Genomic DNA, 17,249 nt, shown 5'->3' with positions numbered 1-17,249 from the left:
AGAAGGGGACAACAGAGGATGAGATGGCTGGATGGCATCACCGACTCAATGGACATGAGTTTTGGTAAACTCCAGGAATTGGTGATGGACAGGGAGGCCTGGAGTGCTGCAGTTCATGGGGTGACAAAGAGTCAGACATGACTGAGCAACTGAGCTGAACTGACTGAAGTAAACATGGATATTGAAGATTAGATTCTTAAAGGTACAAAATTAGGAACAAATACCAAAAAACAAGATTAAAAATCTAGAGTAGAAGTTAGACTCACAAAAATACAGTTTTAAAAATATGAAACAAAATCAATTAGAAAAATTATTTAAAAAAATACGTATGAAATTTGCTTTAAAAATAGGGTCTTTTTTGGCAAGGTAATAGTAGGCTTGGTTTCATTGAGTTAGACAAGGCTGTGGTCCTAATGTGATTAGATTGATTAGTTTTCTGTGAGTATGGTTTCAGTGTGTCTGCCCTCTGATGCCCTCTTGCAACACCTACCATCTTACTTGGGTTTCTCTTACCTTGCGCTTGGGGTATCTCTTCACGGCTGCTCCAGCATAGCACAGCCTCTGCTCCTTACCTTGAACAAGGGGTATCTCCTTACCGCCGCTGTTCCTGACCTTCAACATGGGATAGCTCCTCTAGGCCCTCCTGTGCCTGCACAGCCACCACTCCTCAAGTTGCTCCTCCCGGCCGCAGCCCCTGGCCTTGAGCTCAGGTTGGCTCCTCACAATCACCGCCCCTGGCCTCAGGCATGAGGTGGCTTCTCCCGGCTGCCCCTGACCTTGGTCATGGGGTGTCTCCTCCTGGCCACCACTGGCCTCGGATGCTGCGTAGCTCCTCCCGGCCACCGCCCTGACCTCGGACGTGGGGTGTCTCCTCCTGGCCACCACTGACCTTGGACTCAGGGTAGCTCCTCTCGGCCGCCACCCCTGACCTCAGACGCAGGATGGCTCCTCCCGGCCTTTCTTGTGCCATTGCAGCCTGGCACTCTGGGCCGCTGTCCCTGACGTCAGACGTGGGGTAGCTCTCGGCTGTTCTTGGTGCGCCAGCCCGCCGCCGCCACCGCCTGCGCTTAGTCTGGGGAGGCCTTACAAATAGGTGTGAAAAAAAGAGAGGCGAAAAGCAAAGGAGAAAAGGAAAGATATAAGCATCGGAATGCAGAGTTCCAAACAATAGCAAGAAGAGATAAGAAAGCCTTCTTCAGCAATCAATTCAAAGAAATAGAGGAAAACAACAGAATGGGAAAGACTAGAGATCTCTTCAAGAAAATTAGAGATACCAAGGGAACATTTCATGCAAAGATGGGCTCGATAAAGGAAAGAAATGGTATGGACCTAACAGAAGCAGAAGATATTAAGAAGAGGTGGCAAGAATACACAGAAGAACTGTACAAAAAGATCTTCACGACCCAGATAATCATGATGATGTGATCACTCATCTAGAGCCAGACATCTTGGAATGTGAAGTCAAATGGGCCTTAGAAAGCATCACTATGAACAAAGCTAGTGGAGGGGATGGAATTCCAGTGGAGCTGTTTCAAATCCTGAAAGATGATGTTGTCAAAGTGCTGCGCTCAATATGCCAGCAAATTTGGAATACTCAGCAGTGGCCACAGGATTGGAAAAGGTCAGTTTTCATTCCAATTCCAAAGAAAAGCGATGCCAAAGAATGCTCAAACTACCGCACAATTGCACTCATCTCACATGCTAGTAAAGTAATGCTCAAATTTCTCCAAGCCAGGCTTCAGCAATACATAAACCGTGAACTTCCTGATGTTCAAGCTGGTTTTAGAAAAGGCAGAGGAAACAGAGGCAAAATTGACAACATCTGCTGGATCATGGAAAAAGCAAGAGAGTTCCAGAAAAACATCTACTTCTGCTTTATTGACTATGCCAAAGCCTTTGACTGTGTGGATCACAATAAACTGTTGAAAATTCTGAAAGAGATGGGAATACCAGACCACCTGGACTGCCTCTTGAGAAATCTGTATGCAGGTCAGGAAGCACACTTAGAACTGGACATGGAACAACAGACTGGTTCCAAATAGGAAAAGGAGTACATCAAGGCTGTATATTGTCACCCTGCTCATTTAACTTCTTTTTTTTTTTTTTTCTTTTTTTTTTTTTTTTTTTTTATTTTTTTTTTTTTTTTTTTTTTTTTTTTATTTTTTTTTTTTAATTTTTTAAATTTTAAAATCTTTAATTCTTACATGCATTCCCAAACATGAACCCCCCTCCCACCTCCCTCCCCATAACATCTTTCTGGGTCATCCCCATGCACTAGCCCCAAGCATGCTGCATCCTGCGTCAGACATAGACTGGCGATTCAATTCACATGATAGTATACATTTAACTTCTATACAGAGTACATCATGAGATACGCTGGACTGGAAGAAACACAAGCTGGAATCAGGATTGCCGGGAGAAATATCAATAACCTCAGATATGCAGATGACACCACCCTTATGACAGACAGTGAAGAGGAGCTAAAAAGCCTCTTGATGAAAGTGAAAGAGGAGAGTGAAAAAGTTGGCTTAAAGCTCAACATTCAGAAAACAAAGATCCTGGCATCCGGTCCCATCACTTCATGGGAAATAGGTGGGAAACAGTGGAAACAGTGTCAGACTTTATTTTGGGGGGCTCCAAAATCACTGCAGATGGTGACTGCAGCCATGAAATTAAAAGACGCTTACTCCTTGGAAGAAAAGTTATGACCAACCTAGATAGTATATTCAAAAGCAGATACATTACTTTGCCGACTAAGGTCTGTCTAGTCAAGGCTATGGTTTTTCCTGTGGTCATGTATGGTTGTGAGAGTTGGACTGTGAAGAAGGCTGAGCACCACAGAATTGATGGTTTTGAAGTGTGGTGTTGGAGAAGACTCTTGAGAGTCCCTTGGACTGCAAGGAGATCCAACCAGTCCATTCTGAAGGAGATCAGCCCTGGGATTTCTTTGGAAGGAATGCTAAAGCTGAAGCTCCAGTACTTTGGCCACCTCATGAGAAGAGTTGACTCATTGGAAAAGACTGTGATGCTGGGAGGGATTGGTGGCAGGAGGAGAAGGGGACGACAGAGGATATGATGGCTGGATGGCATCACGGACTCGATGGACATGAGTCTGGGTGAACTCTGGGTGATGGTGATGGACAGGGAGGCCTGGCGTGCTGCGATTCATGGGGTCGCAAAGAGTCGGACATGACTGAGCGACTGAACTGAACTGAACTGAATAGTAGGCTATAAAACAAAATTAAAGGAGTAATAAAGAACTTAAAATTTAAAAAATTAAAAAGTGATAATAGTAAAATATATCTAGGAATTTCTCTGGAGCTATTAAGGACAGTGTGGGGTCATTTCAGTTTCTGATAGTTCCTTGTTCCAGCTTGTACTTCTTCTCAAGGTCTATAGGCCCCTTCCAATGCTCTGTCAATGTTAACTGCAGGGTTTTCATCTGTTGCACCTGTCACTTCCAGAGTGTTTTGCCCTTCTTTGTTTTCTTTTGGCTTCTCCTGTTTGAAACTCTCTTCCATGTCTAATTTCCGCCCTGACACAAGGGGCCAAATGTGGTCACTTATTTACACTCACTTGTTCAGTTGTGTTTTGGGGAGGGTGGAACCCTGCAAACAATTATCACTGGTGTGTGTGGGGAGTGCTTGCAGTGTATGGACCACACTGGGTTTGCCCAAGCTCACGGCTTGTGCTTTCTGGTTCTACGCTGCTTAGGCTGCGGGGTGCTCTGCAGGACACTGTCCAAAGCGGGACCTGGGTTTCATGCACTTCTCAGGTCTAATCCACTCGGGTTCAGGTTCTCAGGTACTCCACAAGGGCACAGACTCTGTTGGGCATGCGTTTTGTGCCCTTCCCAGGTCTGAGCAGCTCAGGCGACCAGGTGCTTGAGGAGCACACTGTCCTAGGTGGGCCATGCATCTTAATCACCTCTCTGGTCTTGGGTGTGCCATGTGTCTCCTCTGGGAAGCTGATCTCAGGCTATGACCCTTCTGGCAGATGTCAACCATTCCAGGATCCCAGGAAGACATGGTTAGCAACTGGGGGCCTGCTCGCAGTTTGGTGGAGGGTGCCAGTCTCTGAGGCCAAGATTGGAGCAGCCCGTTGCCTTCTGGCTCTGGCTGTAGCCCACCTGCCTCTCTGCCTCTGGCAGGGAGGGGATGGTATGCAACTGGCTAGCACTCCTTTGGTGATCACTCAATCCTTTGCTCTGTGAGTGGGCCAGGCTGTGCATTATGTTAGAGCATTTTGCAGGAAAGTTCTTTCTCTCTCTCTCTCTGGCTATCCCACGGTTTGGGCTGCTGTCTCATGTTAGCTCCCTCAGATTCTCCTCAGGGCATTCAGGTCTGGTCCTTACCCTACGCATGCAGCCTGTGCCTCCCTGTCCAGCCTCCAGTGGCTGATGCGAGCATCTGGGCTACTTCTCTGCTGGGAGTTTTGGTTAGGCACCTATTTTGTGGGTTTTTTTTTTCTTTTTCTGCCCAGTTATGTTGCTCCCTGAGATTCCAAAACTCCCCACAGACCTGCGGGTGAGAGGGTTTCCTGCTGTTTGGAAACTCCTCCTTCATGACTCCCTCCCCAGGATAGGTCTCCATCCCTAACTCTTTTGGCACTCTTTTTGTCTTTTATATTTTGTCATACCTCCTTTTGAAGAGAAGGGGCTGCCTTTCTGTGCAGACGTTGTTTTGTGGAAGTTGCTCTGCATTCAAATGAACTTTTGATGAATTTGTGGGGGAAAGTGGTCTCTCCGTCCTATTCCTCAACCATCTTGGGACCACCTTCCCAAGTCAATTTTTAACCTAACATTTAAAAGGTGTTAAAAGGGAATTCCTCCCATTCTATTTTACACTCTTTCTTTTAAGTGCACCTGAGCTGTCTCAGTATGATTTAGTCAAGCTGTGAACCTGAAATGCAAAACACAGAAATTCTTTCTTAATTAGAAAAATATAAAATAAGTATTAATTAAACACATATGATATGATGAACCTGTATATTTACATCAGTAATCATCAGGATATCTGAAGTTCTCTAATTTATTAATTTCACTTTCCCTCTCCTTCCTAGAGGATGTATCAACTCTAAATGAAAATTAAAAGGAAAGCCAAGTTGGAAATTAATATTTTCTTAGGATGCCATTAACTATTGTGAAATGCAGATGTTGTTGAGTAGCCCATTTCAATAAGCAGAAACTCTCTCACTGGTCTCCCCTCTGCCCTCTGGGGCATTATTTACTTAGTTATTTAACCACTGACCACCTCTCCCTTCACTGCTCTAGGACTGTAGAGATGATTTTATTACAATGTTTTCCACACTTTCAGTTCCACAGTCAGCTCAGTTTGGTTCAGTAGCTCAGTCATGTCCTACTCTTTCTGAACCCATGGACTGCAGCATGCCAGGCTTCCCTGTCCATCACCAATACCTGGAGCTCAAACTTGCTCAAATTCATGTCCATCGAGTTGGTTATGTCATCAAACCATCTCATCCTCTGTCATCCCCTTCTCCTCCTCCCTTCAATCTTTCCCAGCATCAGGGTCTTTTCAAATAAGTCAGTTCTTCACATCAGGTGGCCAAAGTATTGGAGCTTCAACTTCAGCATCAGTCCTTCCAAAGACTATTCAGGATTGATTTCCTTTAGGATGAACTGGTTGGATTTCCTTGCAGTCGAAGGAATTCTCAAGAGTCTTCTCCAATACCATAGTTCAAAAGCATCAGTTTTTCAGAGTTCAGCTTTCTTTATAGTCCAACTCTCACACCCATACACAACTACTGGAAAACCGCAGCTTTGACTACATATTGGCAAAGTAATGTCTCTACTTTTTAACATGCTGTCTAGGTTGGTCATAGCTTTTCTTCCAAGGAGCAAGCATCTTTTCATTTCACCACTGGCTGCAGTCACCATCTGCAGTGATTTAGGAGGCCCCCCAAAATAAATTCTCTGTTTCCATTGTTTCCCCATCTATTTGTCATAAGGTGAGGGATCAGATGCCATGATCTTTGTTTTTTGAATGTTGAGCTTAAAGCCAGATTTTCACTCTCCTCTTTCACATTCATCAAGAGGCTCTTTAGTTCTTCTTTGCTTTCTGCCATAAGGATGGTGTCATTTGCATATCTGAGGTTATTGATATTTCTCCCAGCAATCTTGATTTCTGCTTGTGCTTCATTCAGCCCGGCATTTCACATGATGTACTCTGCACTGAAGTTAAATAAGCAGGGTGACAATATACAGCCTTGAAGTACTCCTTTCCCAATTTTGAACCCGTCTGTTGTTCCATGTCCAGTTCTAACTGTTGCTTCTTGACCTGCATTCAGATTTCTCAAGAAACAGGTAAGGTGGTCTGGTATTCCAATCTATTGAAGAATTTTCCACAATTTGTTCTGGAAACTGTTTGTTCCACAGTTCCACAGTATCCTGTGCTTAAAAACTAAAACCTACTTAGTCATCAAAGTAACCTTCCATGAAAACTGCTTTCCAGTCTACAGCCTATAGATTTTCTATGTGAAATTAGTTTAAAATATGAAAGAAAAAATATTGCCTATACTCAAATAGACATAGCTAAAATTAACTGAGTCACTTACCATTCTTTAGCTTATAACTAAAAGAAGCTTGTAATCAGATTGGTAATCTTTTTTCCTTTACCTTCAGCATAGCAACAGAATGGAATCAGAGAAATGCAAACTATTATTTATCAGTTAGGCTTTACATCAGATGATTTTTCTGAAGGCTGTAGCTTTGCCTGTAGGTATTGTAACTGTGGGAAAACTCTATTTAAAAAAAAAAAAAACTTGGCAGGTATTGTATTTCACCAACTCCTAAAATAAAATAATACTGTTATCAGTTAGCAACTAATGCAGTAGTTGAATCACTGTAGCTTTTGAAAAAATTGAAATTATTTGCCTATCTCTGGGCCTGCCCTATCTTCTAACTTTTATGAAGAAATGCTCAACTGACATTTAACTAGCTAGAGATTGATAGTGTTTTTCCAGTTTCAAAAATCATATATTTGATTTCTGGTGTCTGATTTTCTTCCCAGTAAAATGAGAATATTACTGATGAGCTGTCAAATCAGCTAGCATATAATTGACATGAAATAAATATTTATTGACTTAATTAATTAACAATAGCCATTATTTATTAAATTCAAACCAGATGTGCTAGCTGTATTAGCATTGTCTTTCTTATTTTGCATGTGGGAAACCTAAGGCTAGAAAGTTGCAAAAATGGGATTCAGAGCCTGGATTGCTTTCGACAGTATCTCCCTGCCTCTCCTAAAAATATTATGATAAGTATCAAAATTGAAAACATATGAAAAGTGAAAGTCATTCAGTCGTGTCCAACTCTTTGCAACCCCATGGACTGTATAGTCCATGGAATTCTCCTGGCCAGAATACTGTAGTGGATAGCCATTCCCTTCTCCAGGGGATCTTCCCAACCCAGGGGTCGAACCCAGGTCTCCCACATTGCAGCGGATTCTTTACCAGCTGATCCACAAGGGAAGCCCTATTTCTTAAAGGGAAAACCCATATTTGTGTAAAAATACACAAAAGCATAATTTTTAAAAAGCAAAGTTGAGAATCTTTTGGTTCTAATATGTATTTGCTGGGAGATCTTGACTAGTTTTACTTTAGCCCACTGACACTTGGCTTCGTCATTTTTAAGATAGGATATATCTCGTAAGTTTGTTGTGAGAATTAAATTAGATTGATAATCAGTGGAATGTGCTTACCACAATGCCTGATCCATAATCAGCCCAGCATTAATATTAACTATGAATACACACTCTGGGTCTTTCATCGTCCCTTAGTTTCCAGTAGCCAGACAGTAACATGCATATATTGGCTAGTAAGAAAGTCCTCTTTGTTATTAAAATTAAAAACAGGGAAGTTTCCAAAATCATGGCTGAGACACATGCAACAGGATAGGTAACACTAGGTTTGCCTCTTCTCCTTGATTCCTACTATAACTGTAGGGTCACTGCTGCATAATTTATGTTGACAAAAAAAGGGAAAAAGGTAAACTTTTTCTCAAGACTACTGAATCAAATTCACATTTTTTAAAAGATTTCCTAAATACCTAAAGGGGACAGACAGGAAAGCAAGTGCAGATGCTTCAAACTCTATGTGTGTGGTTTACTTTTGTCTGAGTTAATGTCTTTGGTTATAATAATTCACTTTTGTAATATACTTTTTGTCTTTTTCCTATAATTGTTTGTTTATAAAATTGGGTGTGTGTTTTTGTAAGTTACCTCAAATTTCTAATGAAAAAGTAGAGCCAGGTATGGAATACATATGTAAAAGGTAGAGAGAGAGAGAGAAATGAGAGAAACAGATAGATGATAGAAAGATATAGCTAGAAAATAAGTAACTTTTTTTCCAGAATTTGTTTAACTTAGTTAACTACCTCTGAACCAAATGAGGTTACACCTTCCTGTCCACCTTCCTCACTCCACCTGCTAGGACTTGTATATTTCCCTACCACACATAAATGGCCTATTTGCTCTCTTCTCATGCACTGCCACTTCCCAGAACTATAAGGAGTGTAGTGACTGATATAATCAAAGCTTTCACTCTCTCTGTCTCAAAACACTATCTCTATCTTCTCTTAAACCACTTTGTAACTAAGCTGAACCTCCGTGAAAAGTGTTACACATCACAGACTTAGAGTACCATAAAATCTTAATATTATTATAAGACACATTTTCACATAAGACACGTGTCTGCTTAGGTGTCTTATATTTGATGCTTTTCATTCATCTCCTGAATCCTCCTCCATGCTTCATAAAAGGCACCTAGAGGCTTTCCAGAAATACTGATTCTTGTTAAATTGAGTTGAACTGAACTAGAAACATTTATATCCTTTTCTTTCTTTCTTTTTAATTTATTTATTTTAATTGGAAGCTAATTACTTTACAATATTGTATTGGTTTTTCCATACATCATCATGAATCCACCACGGGTGTACACGTTCCCCATCCTGAACCCCCCTCCCTCCTCCCTCCCCGTACCATCCGTCTGGGTCATCCCAGTGCACCAGCCCCAAGCATCCTGTATCCTGCATTGAACCTGGACTGGCGATTCATTTCTTATATGATATTATACGTTTCAATGCCATTCTCCCAAATTATCCCACCCTCTCCCTCTCCCACAGAGTCCAAAAGACCATTCTATACATCTGTGTCTCTTTTGCTGTCTTGCATACAGGGTTATCCTTTTCTCATGTGTTATATTTTTTAATTGAAATATACTTGATTTGTAATGTGTTAGTTTCAGATGTAAAGAAAAGTGATTCAGTTATACACATACTCATGCGTGTGTGTATATATGTATTTATATATATATTCTTTTTCAGATTATTTTCCATTATAGATTATTTTAAAATATTGAATGTAGTTCCCTATTATATATGTTAGCATACTGTTTATCTATTTTGTATGTAGTATTATATATTTGTTAATCCCAAATTCTTAATTTATCCTTCCCACCTCTCCTCCTTTAGTAAACATAAATTTGCTTCCTATGTCTGTTAAGTCTGTTTTATAAATGAATTAATTTGTATTGTTTTATTCTAATTCCACATATAAGTGATATCATATGATATTTGTCCTTCTCTATCTGACAATTCAGACAGAGTATGATAATATCTAGGCCCATGCATGTTGCTGCATGCATTCTTTCTATTATGGTTAAGCAATATTTCGTAATGTGTATATGCCATATCTTCTTTATTCATTCATTTGTGATGAACATTTAGGTTGTTTCCATGTCTTGGTAATTGTAAATAATGCCACTGTGAACACTGGTGTGCAGATGTCTTTTCAAATTAGAATTTTCTCCAGATATATGCCCAAGAGTAGAACTGCTGAATCATATGGCAACTCTATGTTTAGTTTTTTAAGGAACTGCCATACTGTTCTCAGTAGTGGTTATACCAATTTACATTCCCATCAAACAGTGTCAGAGGGCTCCCTTTCCTCCACACCCTGACCAGCATTTGTTATCTGTAGACTTTTTGAAGATATCTATTTTGACTTGTGTGAGGTGATCCCTCATTGTGATTTTGATTTGCATTTCTCTAATGATAAGCAATGTTGAGCATTTTTCATGTGTTTTTTGACCATCTGAATGTCTTCTTTGGAAAAATGTCAGTATAAGTCTTCTGCCCATTTCTTTTGATTGGGTTGCTTGTCTTTGTGATATTAAGCTGTATGAGCACTTGTATTAGGTTCTTGTCAGTCACATCATTTGCAAATATTTTCTTCCACCCTGTAGGTAGCCTTTTAATTTTGTTTATGATTTCCTTTGCTGCTCAAAAGTTTTTAAATTTGATTAGTTCCCATTTGTTTATTTTTGCTTTTATTTTTTTATTTTTTTTTTAATCTTTTGGCTTTCAGAGACTAACCAAGGCAATAGTGCTCAATTTATGTCAGAGATGGTTTTGCCTATGTTTTCTTTTAGGAGTTTCATGGGATCAGGTCTTGTATTTAAATCTTTAAGCCATTCTAAGTTTATATTTATGTATGGTGTGAGGGCATATTCTTACATCATTGATTTATATGCAGCTGTCCAGCTTTCCCAAGCCACTTGCTGAAGAAATTGACTTCCTTTTCTCCGTTATGTAGTCTTGGCTGTCTCATTGAAGATTAACTGACTGTAGGGTTGTGTTGGTTTTTTCCTGGGCTCTCTATTCTGTTCTATTGACCCATATGTCTGTTTTTGTGCCAAGACCATGCTGTTTTGATTACTGTAGCTTATATTACTGTCTGAAGTGTGAGACAGTTAGGCCTCCACCATTGTTCTTTTTCTTCAAGATTGCTTTTTAATTCTGGGTCATTTGTGGCTCCATATAAATTTTAGGATTATTCATTCTAGTTCTGTGAAAAATGTCATGGTTATTTGATAAGGATCTCATTAAATCTGTATATTACTTTAGGTAGTTGGCCATTTTAATAATATTAACTCTTCCAATCTAAGAGCATGGGTTATTTTTCTATTTCTTTGAATCGTCTTCAGTTTCCTTTATCATTGTTTTATAGATCTTAGCATTTAAGTCTTTCACCTCTGTGGTGAAGTTTATGCCTAGGTATTTTAAGTTTTTTTTGATGTATCTAATATTTTTTTTACGTTCACTTTCTGATATGTGTTATTAGTGTTAAAAATGCAGCAGATTTCTGTATGTTAATCTTGTATCCTATTACCATGCTAAATTTTTTTTTATCAGTTCTAGTAGTTTTTCTGTGGAATCTTTAGAGTTTTCTATATATAACATCATGTCATCTGCAGATAATGACAACTTTATCTTTTCCCTACCAATTTGAATAACATTTTGTTTCTTTTTCTTGCCTAATTGCTGTGGCTAGGACTTTCAATTGTATGTTGAATAGAAGAGGTGACAGTGGGCATCCTTGTTTTATTCCAAATTTTAGCAAGAAGGCTTTCAGCTTTTCACCATTGAATATTATGTTGACTGTAGGTTTGTCACAAATAGCTTTTATGTTGATATATGTGTCCATTGTATTCACTTTGATGGGAATATTTATCATGAATGGATGGCGAATTTTGTCAAATGTTTTTTCTATATCTGGTGAGATGATCATGTGATTTTTGTCTTTTTTGTTGTTGTTGATGTGGTGTCATGCATTAGATTTTGAATGACAGAGTTTAACGGCTAAATTGACATAATTGTTATTATGTCAACATTGACATAATCTTCCAGTTGTTTATAGCCATCACTTTTAAATCATATTGGTTGTCAATTCATGTTAACATTGAGGAGCCAAAATGTTAGCTATTAACTCCAATAATTAACTAAGCTTAACAAACTGTCATACTGATTTTTATAGGGATTCAAGGATATTTCTCTTGAGAGATTTATACACGGTGGAGCCAATGTTACAGGATTCCAGTTGGTAGATTTTAATACACCTATGGTGACCAAATTAATGGATCGCTGGAAGAAACTAGATCAGAGAGAATATCCAGGATCTGAGACACCTCCAAAGGTATTTGTTTGTTTTTATCTTATGTATTTTTAGTACTTTTTAAAATTTAAGGTAGAAAGTTCATTATACAGTTCTTCTAGTAATATTTTGTCAGGCATAGTGTGGCCTGGGACAGAAATATTTTGTCACTATTTGTCACACAAATCAATATTTTCTAAATTTTTATATTTTATGGAGGAGATGTTAGCCATTTCTTAAGTAGTTTATTATTGTTATTAATTTGCATGTGAATGTCCCTGAATAAATTATATATTTTTAAAATTATTTCAAATGTGAATAACCACTAGTAACTATTCCACTCAGAAAACAACTATATTTTCAAAATGATTTACAATAAGTAAGGAAAGTGGTAAAAAATGTAAAATATATAGCTTCTGCAAAATTTCTCTTTCAATTTAACAGTAAAATGTCAGATTGTTTAATTTTATCTGACAGACATTGCAGAAGTATGTTATTGATATTTGCAAAGGGAGTTGGTAAATTTCTGATCATGAGCACATTTTTTTCTCTCCTGAAAAAATAAATTCCTTCGATATCATGTAGATAATGACATAATGTTTCTTAAACTCTAACTTAGTTGTTTTGAGCTTCTCCACAACAAGATATTGAGTTGGTAATGCCATCCGACTCAATGGGCATGAATTTGAGTAAATTCCAGGAGCTGGTGATGGACAGGGAGGCCTGGCATGCTGCAGTCCATGGGATCATGAAGAATCAGATATGACTGAGCGACTGAACTGAACTGAACTGATAATAAGACATCATCATTTAAACAACTTTTACTAATCTCTCACTGACAGTGTATCCAAGTAAAAAGTTTCAAATATAATTTGGAATTTGAAGCCTAGAAAACTATAATCTACAGTAGAAAATCTCAGTTCTTCCAGCTTTGTCAATTTCCTCTATGTAGTATAGCAGTTTGGCTAGTCATACCATTTTCACTACTTTCGAAAGAAAGCATTTACTGAGTATCTGCTATGTGTCAAGCACTATAGTCCACCCTCTGATTTTACAAATTTCTAAATGCAAGATATTAAATGGTAAGTTAATTGATTGTCCTTGAGTCAAGGACCAGATTTGTGAAATGTTTGCCCAGGACCAAGTTATGAACTCCTTGAGCCTTAGACAAGAGCATTGCCCACTATATTGCACCACTTTGCAAGCTTAGATAATACATATGAAAGCATATTAAAAAGCAAAAATATCTTCAAGATGCACACCACCTTCAGGATAAAAAGAAACTTAAGAAGTCTTTCAGTCTGCTTTTCCTTCAAGCTGGCTCAGAGGAAAATTATCCCAAAGGCTCAATTATTTCAAATATTAACACACAAGGAAAAACAAGCATCAAGCTTCCTTCCAAACTCATCTAAATAATTTCCTTTACAGCATGTTCCTCCCATTATTCATCAGTGTATGTAGAGACAGTCTTGCCCTTCTCTTTCTTCTCTTTCTCACATATTTTTCAGCTATTATTTTTAATCTCAGCATTTATTGAATAAACCATCTATTCAAGTCCTCGTTATCCTGAGAGTTTCAGTATCTAGAATGGGCTTCAAACTTCTTGGCAGTATCTTGTAGTTCCTTGTAACTGTTTTGTTTTGTTTTAATTTCAGTGACAATGTGTAATAATATTTGTCCACTGTGGTCCTTCTGTCCAGATACACTGGTGTGGTTATTCCTTCCCTCTTTTGCCTTTAGCCTATCATAAGGTGTACTATTTGATAATCTCCAACCAAACTTATCTATGTCATAGCTTCGGGCACTTTGTTTTATTTTTCACAGCTCTCTTAGTATGCTAGGTATCCAGTGATCATTTAATAAATACATACAGTGAGTTCTCATTATTTATGGTAGTTACATTCTATAAAGCTGCCATGAACACTGAATGAGCGAATATTGAACCCTTACTTCTAAGGAAAATTACAAAGTTAGGCACAACAGTTTTGTCAACCAATCAACACATACACTTTGTTATATGTGTGTTTGTGTTTAAACATATCTTTTTTAAGATATTGTCAATCAGTTAATATTAATTGAATTCACAGTCAGTAGCAGTATAACTCAAGCCTGAACAAAGCTTATTGAACATATATTTTCCTTATAAAGCACATCACAGCCTTCTTGCACTCAGGAACACTAGACAGGACTTTAACACTATACCTTTGGGCCATCTGTGTAGGCTTTCCAGGTGGCACTAGCGGTAAAGAATCTTCCTGCCAATGCAGGAGACATTAGACACATGAGTTTGATCCCTGAGCCAGAAAGATTCCCTGTAGGAGAAACTGGCAACCCACTCCAGCATTCTTGCCTAGAGAGTCCCACAGTCCGAGGAGCTTAGTGGGCCACAGTCTATGGGGTTGCAAAGAGTAGTACAGGACTGAAGTGACTTCACACACATGTAGTTGTCACAGTTCCTAGCCAGTGTCTAGCACACTTTTCAAAGAACTCTCTGATATAATATGAAATTTTATCCTCACAACTACACAGAAAATAGTCATTATTTTATTTTATTTTGCTCTGTTTTGTACTTTGTAAACAGAAAACATACTACACATTTCCATAAAACTATGAATGGAGTTAGAATTCGTGTAGTTATTTCTTCTCAAAACCTAGACCCCTGTTACTGCATTATGATTCCACCAAACTATACCTTTTTATATACAATCTTTGATAAACAGAATTCATCCCATCATTCTAATCACTGCTTAAAGCAATAAATAGCTCTAGGTCAACACTTAGTTTCAGTTAGTGTTAGTTGCTCAGTTGTGTCCAACTCTTTGTGATCCCATGGACTATAGCTCACCAGACTCCTCAGTCCATGGAATTCTCCAGGCAAGAATACTGGAGTGGATTGCCATTTCCTTCTCCAGGGAATCTTCCCAAACCAGGGATCAAACCCAGATCTCCCTTATTTTAGGCAGATTCTTTACCATCTGAGCTACCAGGAAAGTGTGCCTTACCTCCAAAATGAAGAGTATGTTTAATAAGAATTTCTAGATTCCATCTAGAAATTTATGGGCATATGTGCCCATAAATATGATTTATTGGACTTGCACAATAGGACTTATAGAAAATAATGAAATCTTTTTAAAAAGTAAAACCAATTTTAACTACTGCTTCTTTCCATTTATCAGCTCTATGACTTGTCAAAAGGCTCTGCCACTGGCTGAATATCCGCTTTGCTCTGCTCCAGTCTGTACGATATCTGTTCTCTTTTGTAGTTCACTTGTTTCATTAAAATGAATGGACTTTTTAAACACAGCAAGTGCTTTTGCTTTTTTGATGTCATATCTTCTCAGCTTTTTTCTCCCATTTAGAAAAGCAACAATAGTTTTCTTTTTTCTCTTTTGATCCTAAAATGCTAGCATTGCTTTTTTTTCTTCTTCCTGTGTCAATGCTTGTTTTTATTTTCTTGCCATCCAGAAAGATGATTTGATGGCTTTCTCTACCCAAAAGTATGTTGGTCCAGGCAAGGGAGGAGGTATATCCATTTTTGGTTAAGTATCTTAATTTTCATCAACTATACCAATCCAATTACGCTGCGATTTATGGGGTTGCAAAGAGTCGGACACAACTGAGTGACTGAACTGAACTGAACTGAACTGATGCTTATCTTTAAGTCCATTTTTTCATGTCCTTGAAGAATATATAGCAAGACTTATAATTTATATGTCACATATAAATCTTTCTGATGAAGCGTTAATTAGATTCTTTTCCATTGAAAAGTTCTTTGTTAGAGTTTTTATTATTTATCTTATCTGTATTTCAGTCCTTCCTGGGAAAACTGATTGCTATACTTAATAGTCATATTGCCTAAGTTTACTTTCTACAATTTAAATTTCTAATGATTTTTCTTAATTTATAAGCAGCAAATCAAGATCATCTTCCATGTTCCATGACACAAAACTACCCTTAGTATAAGCTTAAAATGTGTTAATCATATAGAATTGTGCATATATAAAATTCTTGAAAGAGAAAATGTAGTTTTTCATCATGATCAGTGGTTAATGCTCTGCCACACTTCAAGAAAATTGTACCATATTTTTCATATGATTAGGAGTTCTGTAAACAGATTTTACAAGTATTCCTTGTTCTCTTGATTTTCAGATTAAACAAACCACATTTTCTTCTCAGCTTTTCTTCATTTTCTCTCTTAACCTTAATAATCTTTTCCTGAGATTATTTCTCTTTTCTCAAAGAGAAGCATGGGAGATCATCAGAAAACAGATGATCTATATTTCATTTCTCCACTTTGATCCTAAGTTACAATAGAAACTTAGAGAAGTGATCTAACCTTCCTGAGCACACTCTGCAGGCATGGGCATAACAGTACTCATGTTTATTTAGCAATGTGTATATACATTTGGTAAATAAGTAGATGTTACTTCTGGTACCTTATATTTAAAGTAACAGTAAGTATTCCCATTCATTCTTCTGAAAAACTAGACAGAGATAAACACTTTAAGTCAAAAAACATATATGAAATCTAAGGAAAACCTGATAGACATTGAGAGAAGGAAAGAGTGAAATACCCCAGCCCTCCTGAGGCTCACCCACACCAAGAGACTACAAGGTAGATTGTGCAAATACTGCATTTAATCTTTTTAAGAAATACATTAGCTGTTTCTACCTGGACACAACAGAAAGACCTCACCTAGAGGGTGTTCTTCTCCCAACTGATGGAAAGCTGTGCAATAGAATTTCTATTTTACAGAGTATGTTTTCTCCTTTTTAAAATCATAGTGGTAAGAACTGATATACAGTGTTTGTGATAAGGCAAAAGTAGAAATTTCTGCAGCTATAGGAAATTAATTAAAGTTAAATTAAAGGAATTTAATTTAAGGGGAAGTTAAATTAAGGGAAGTAATTTATCTGCCCTTCAGACAGCATGGTACTTTATGTCAAAAACCCACAGAGTCCCCAGACAAATCCTAAAGATTGATAAGAATTTAACATTTTACCATTATATTTACTTTAATTTTGTTAGTATACATCTGCTCTGACTTATGATGGAGTCCTTGTGATGGCTGAAACATTCCGAAGTCTCAGAAGACAGAAAATTGATATTTCCAGGAGAGGAAATGCTGGAGATTGTCTGGCAAACCCAGCTGCTCCATGGGGCCAGGGAATTGACATGGAGAGGACACTCAAACAGGTAACTCACAATTTTATTTATGTTCAGTTTGTTTCACATGTGCATGTGTGCTAAATCACTTCTGTTGTGTCCAACTCTTTGCAACCCTATGGACTGCAGCC

At 38.1% G+C, this 17,249-nt stretch overlaps 1 protein-coding gene across 10 annotated transcripts in view; it reads left to right on the top strand.

The window, feature by feature from the left end:
- Positions 1 to 17,249, top strand: part of GRIA4 (glutamate ionotropic receptor AMPA type subunit 4) — a 668,265-nt gene that overhangs the window by 564,709 nt on the left and 86,307 nt on the right. For all 10 annotated transcript variants that reach the window (XM_027979123.3, XM_060399629.1, XM_027979122.3 and 7 more), the window contains 2 exons: positions 11,835 to 11,993; positions 16,981 to 17,148. In XM_027979123.3, the coding sequence (XP_027834924.1) occupies positions 11,835 to 11,993; positions 16,981 to 17,148 (327 nt within the window). The remainder of the gene's footprint in view (positions 1 to 11,834; positions 11,994 to 16,980; positions 17,149 to 17,249) is intronic.

Source organism: Ovis aries, chromosome 15, assembly GCF_016772045.2.
Source record: "Ovis aries strain OAR_USU_Benz2616 breed Rambouillet chromosome 15, ARS-UI_Ramb_v3.0, whole genome shotgun sequence".
In the NCBI taxonomy this organism is placed as follows: Eukaryota; Metazoa; Chordata; class Mammalia; order Artiodactyla; family Bovidae; genus Ovis; species Ovis aries.
This window is presented reverse-complemented; position numbering and strand designations above follow the sequence as displayed.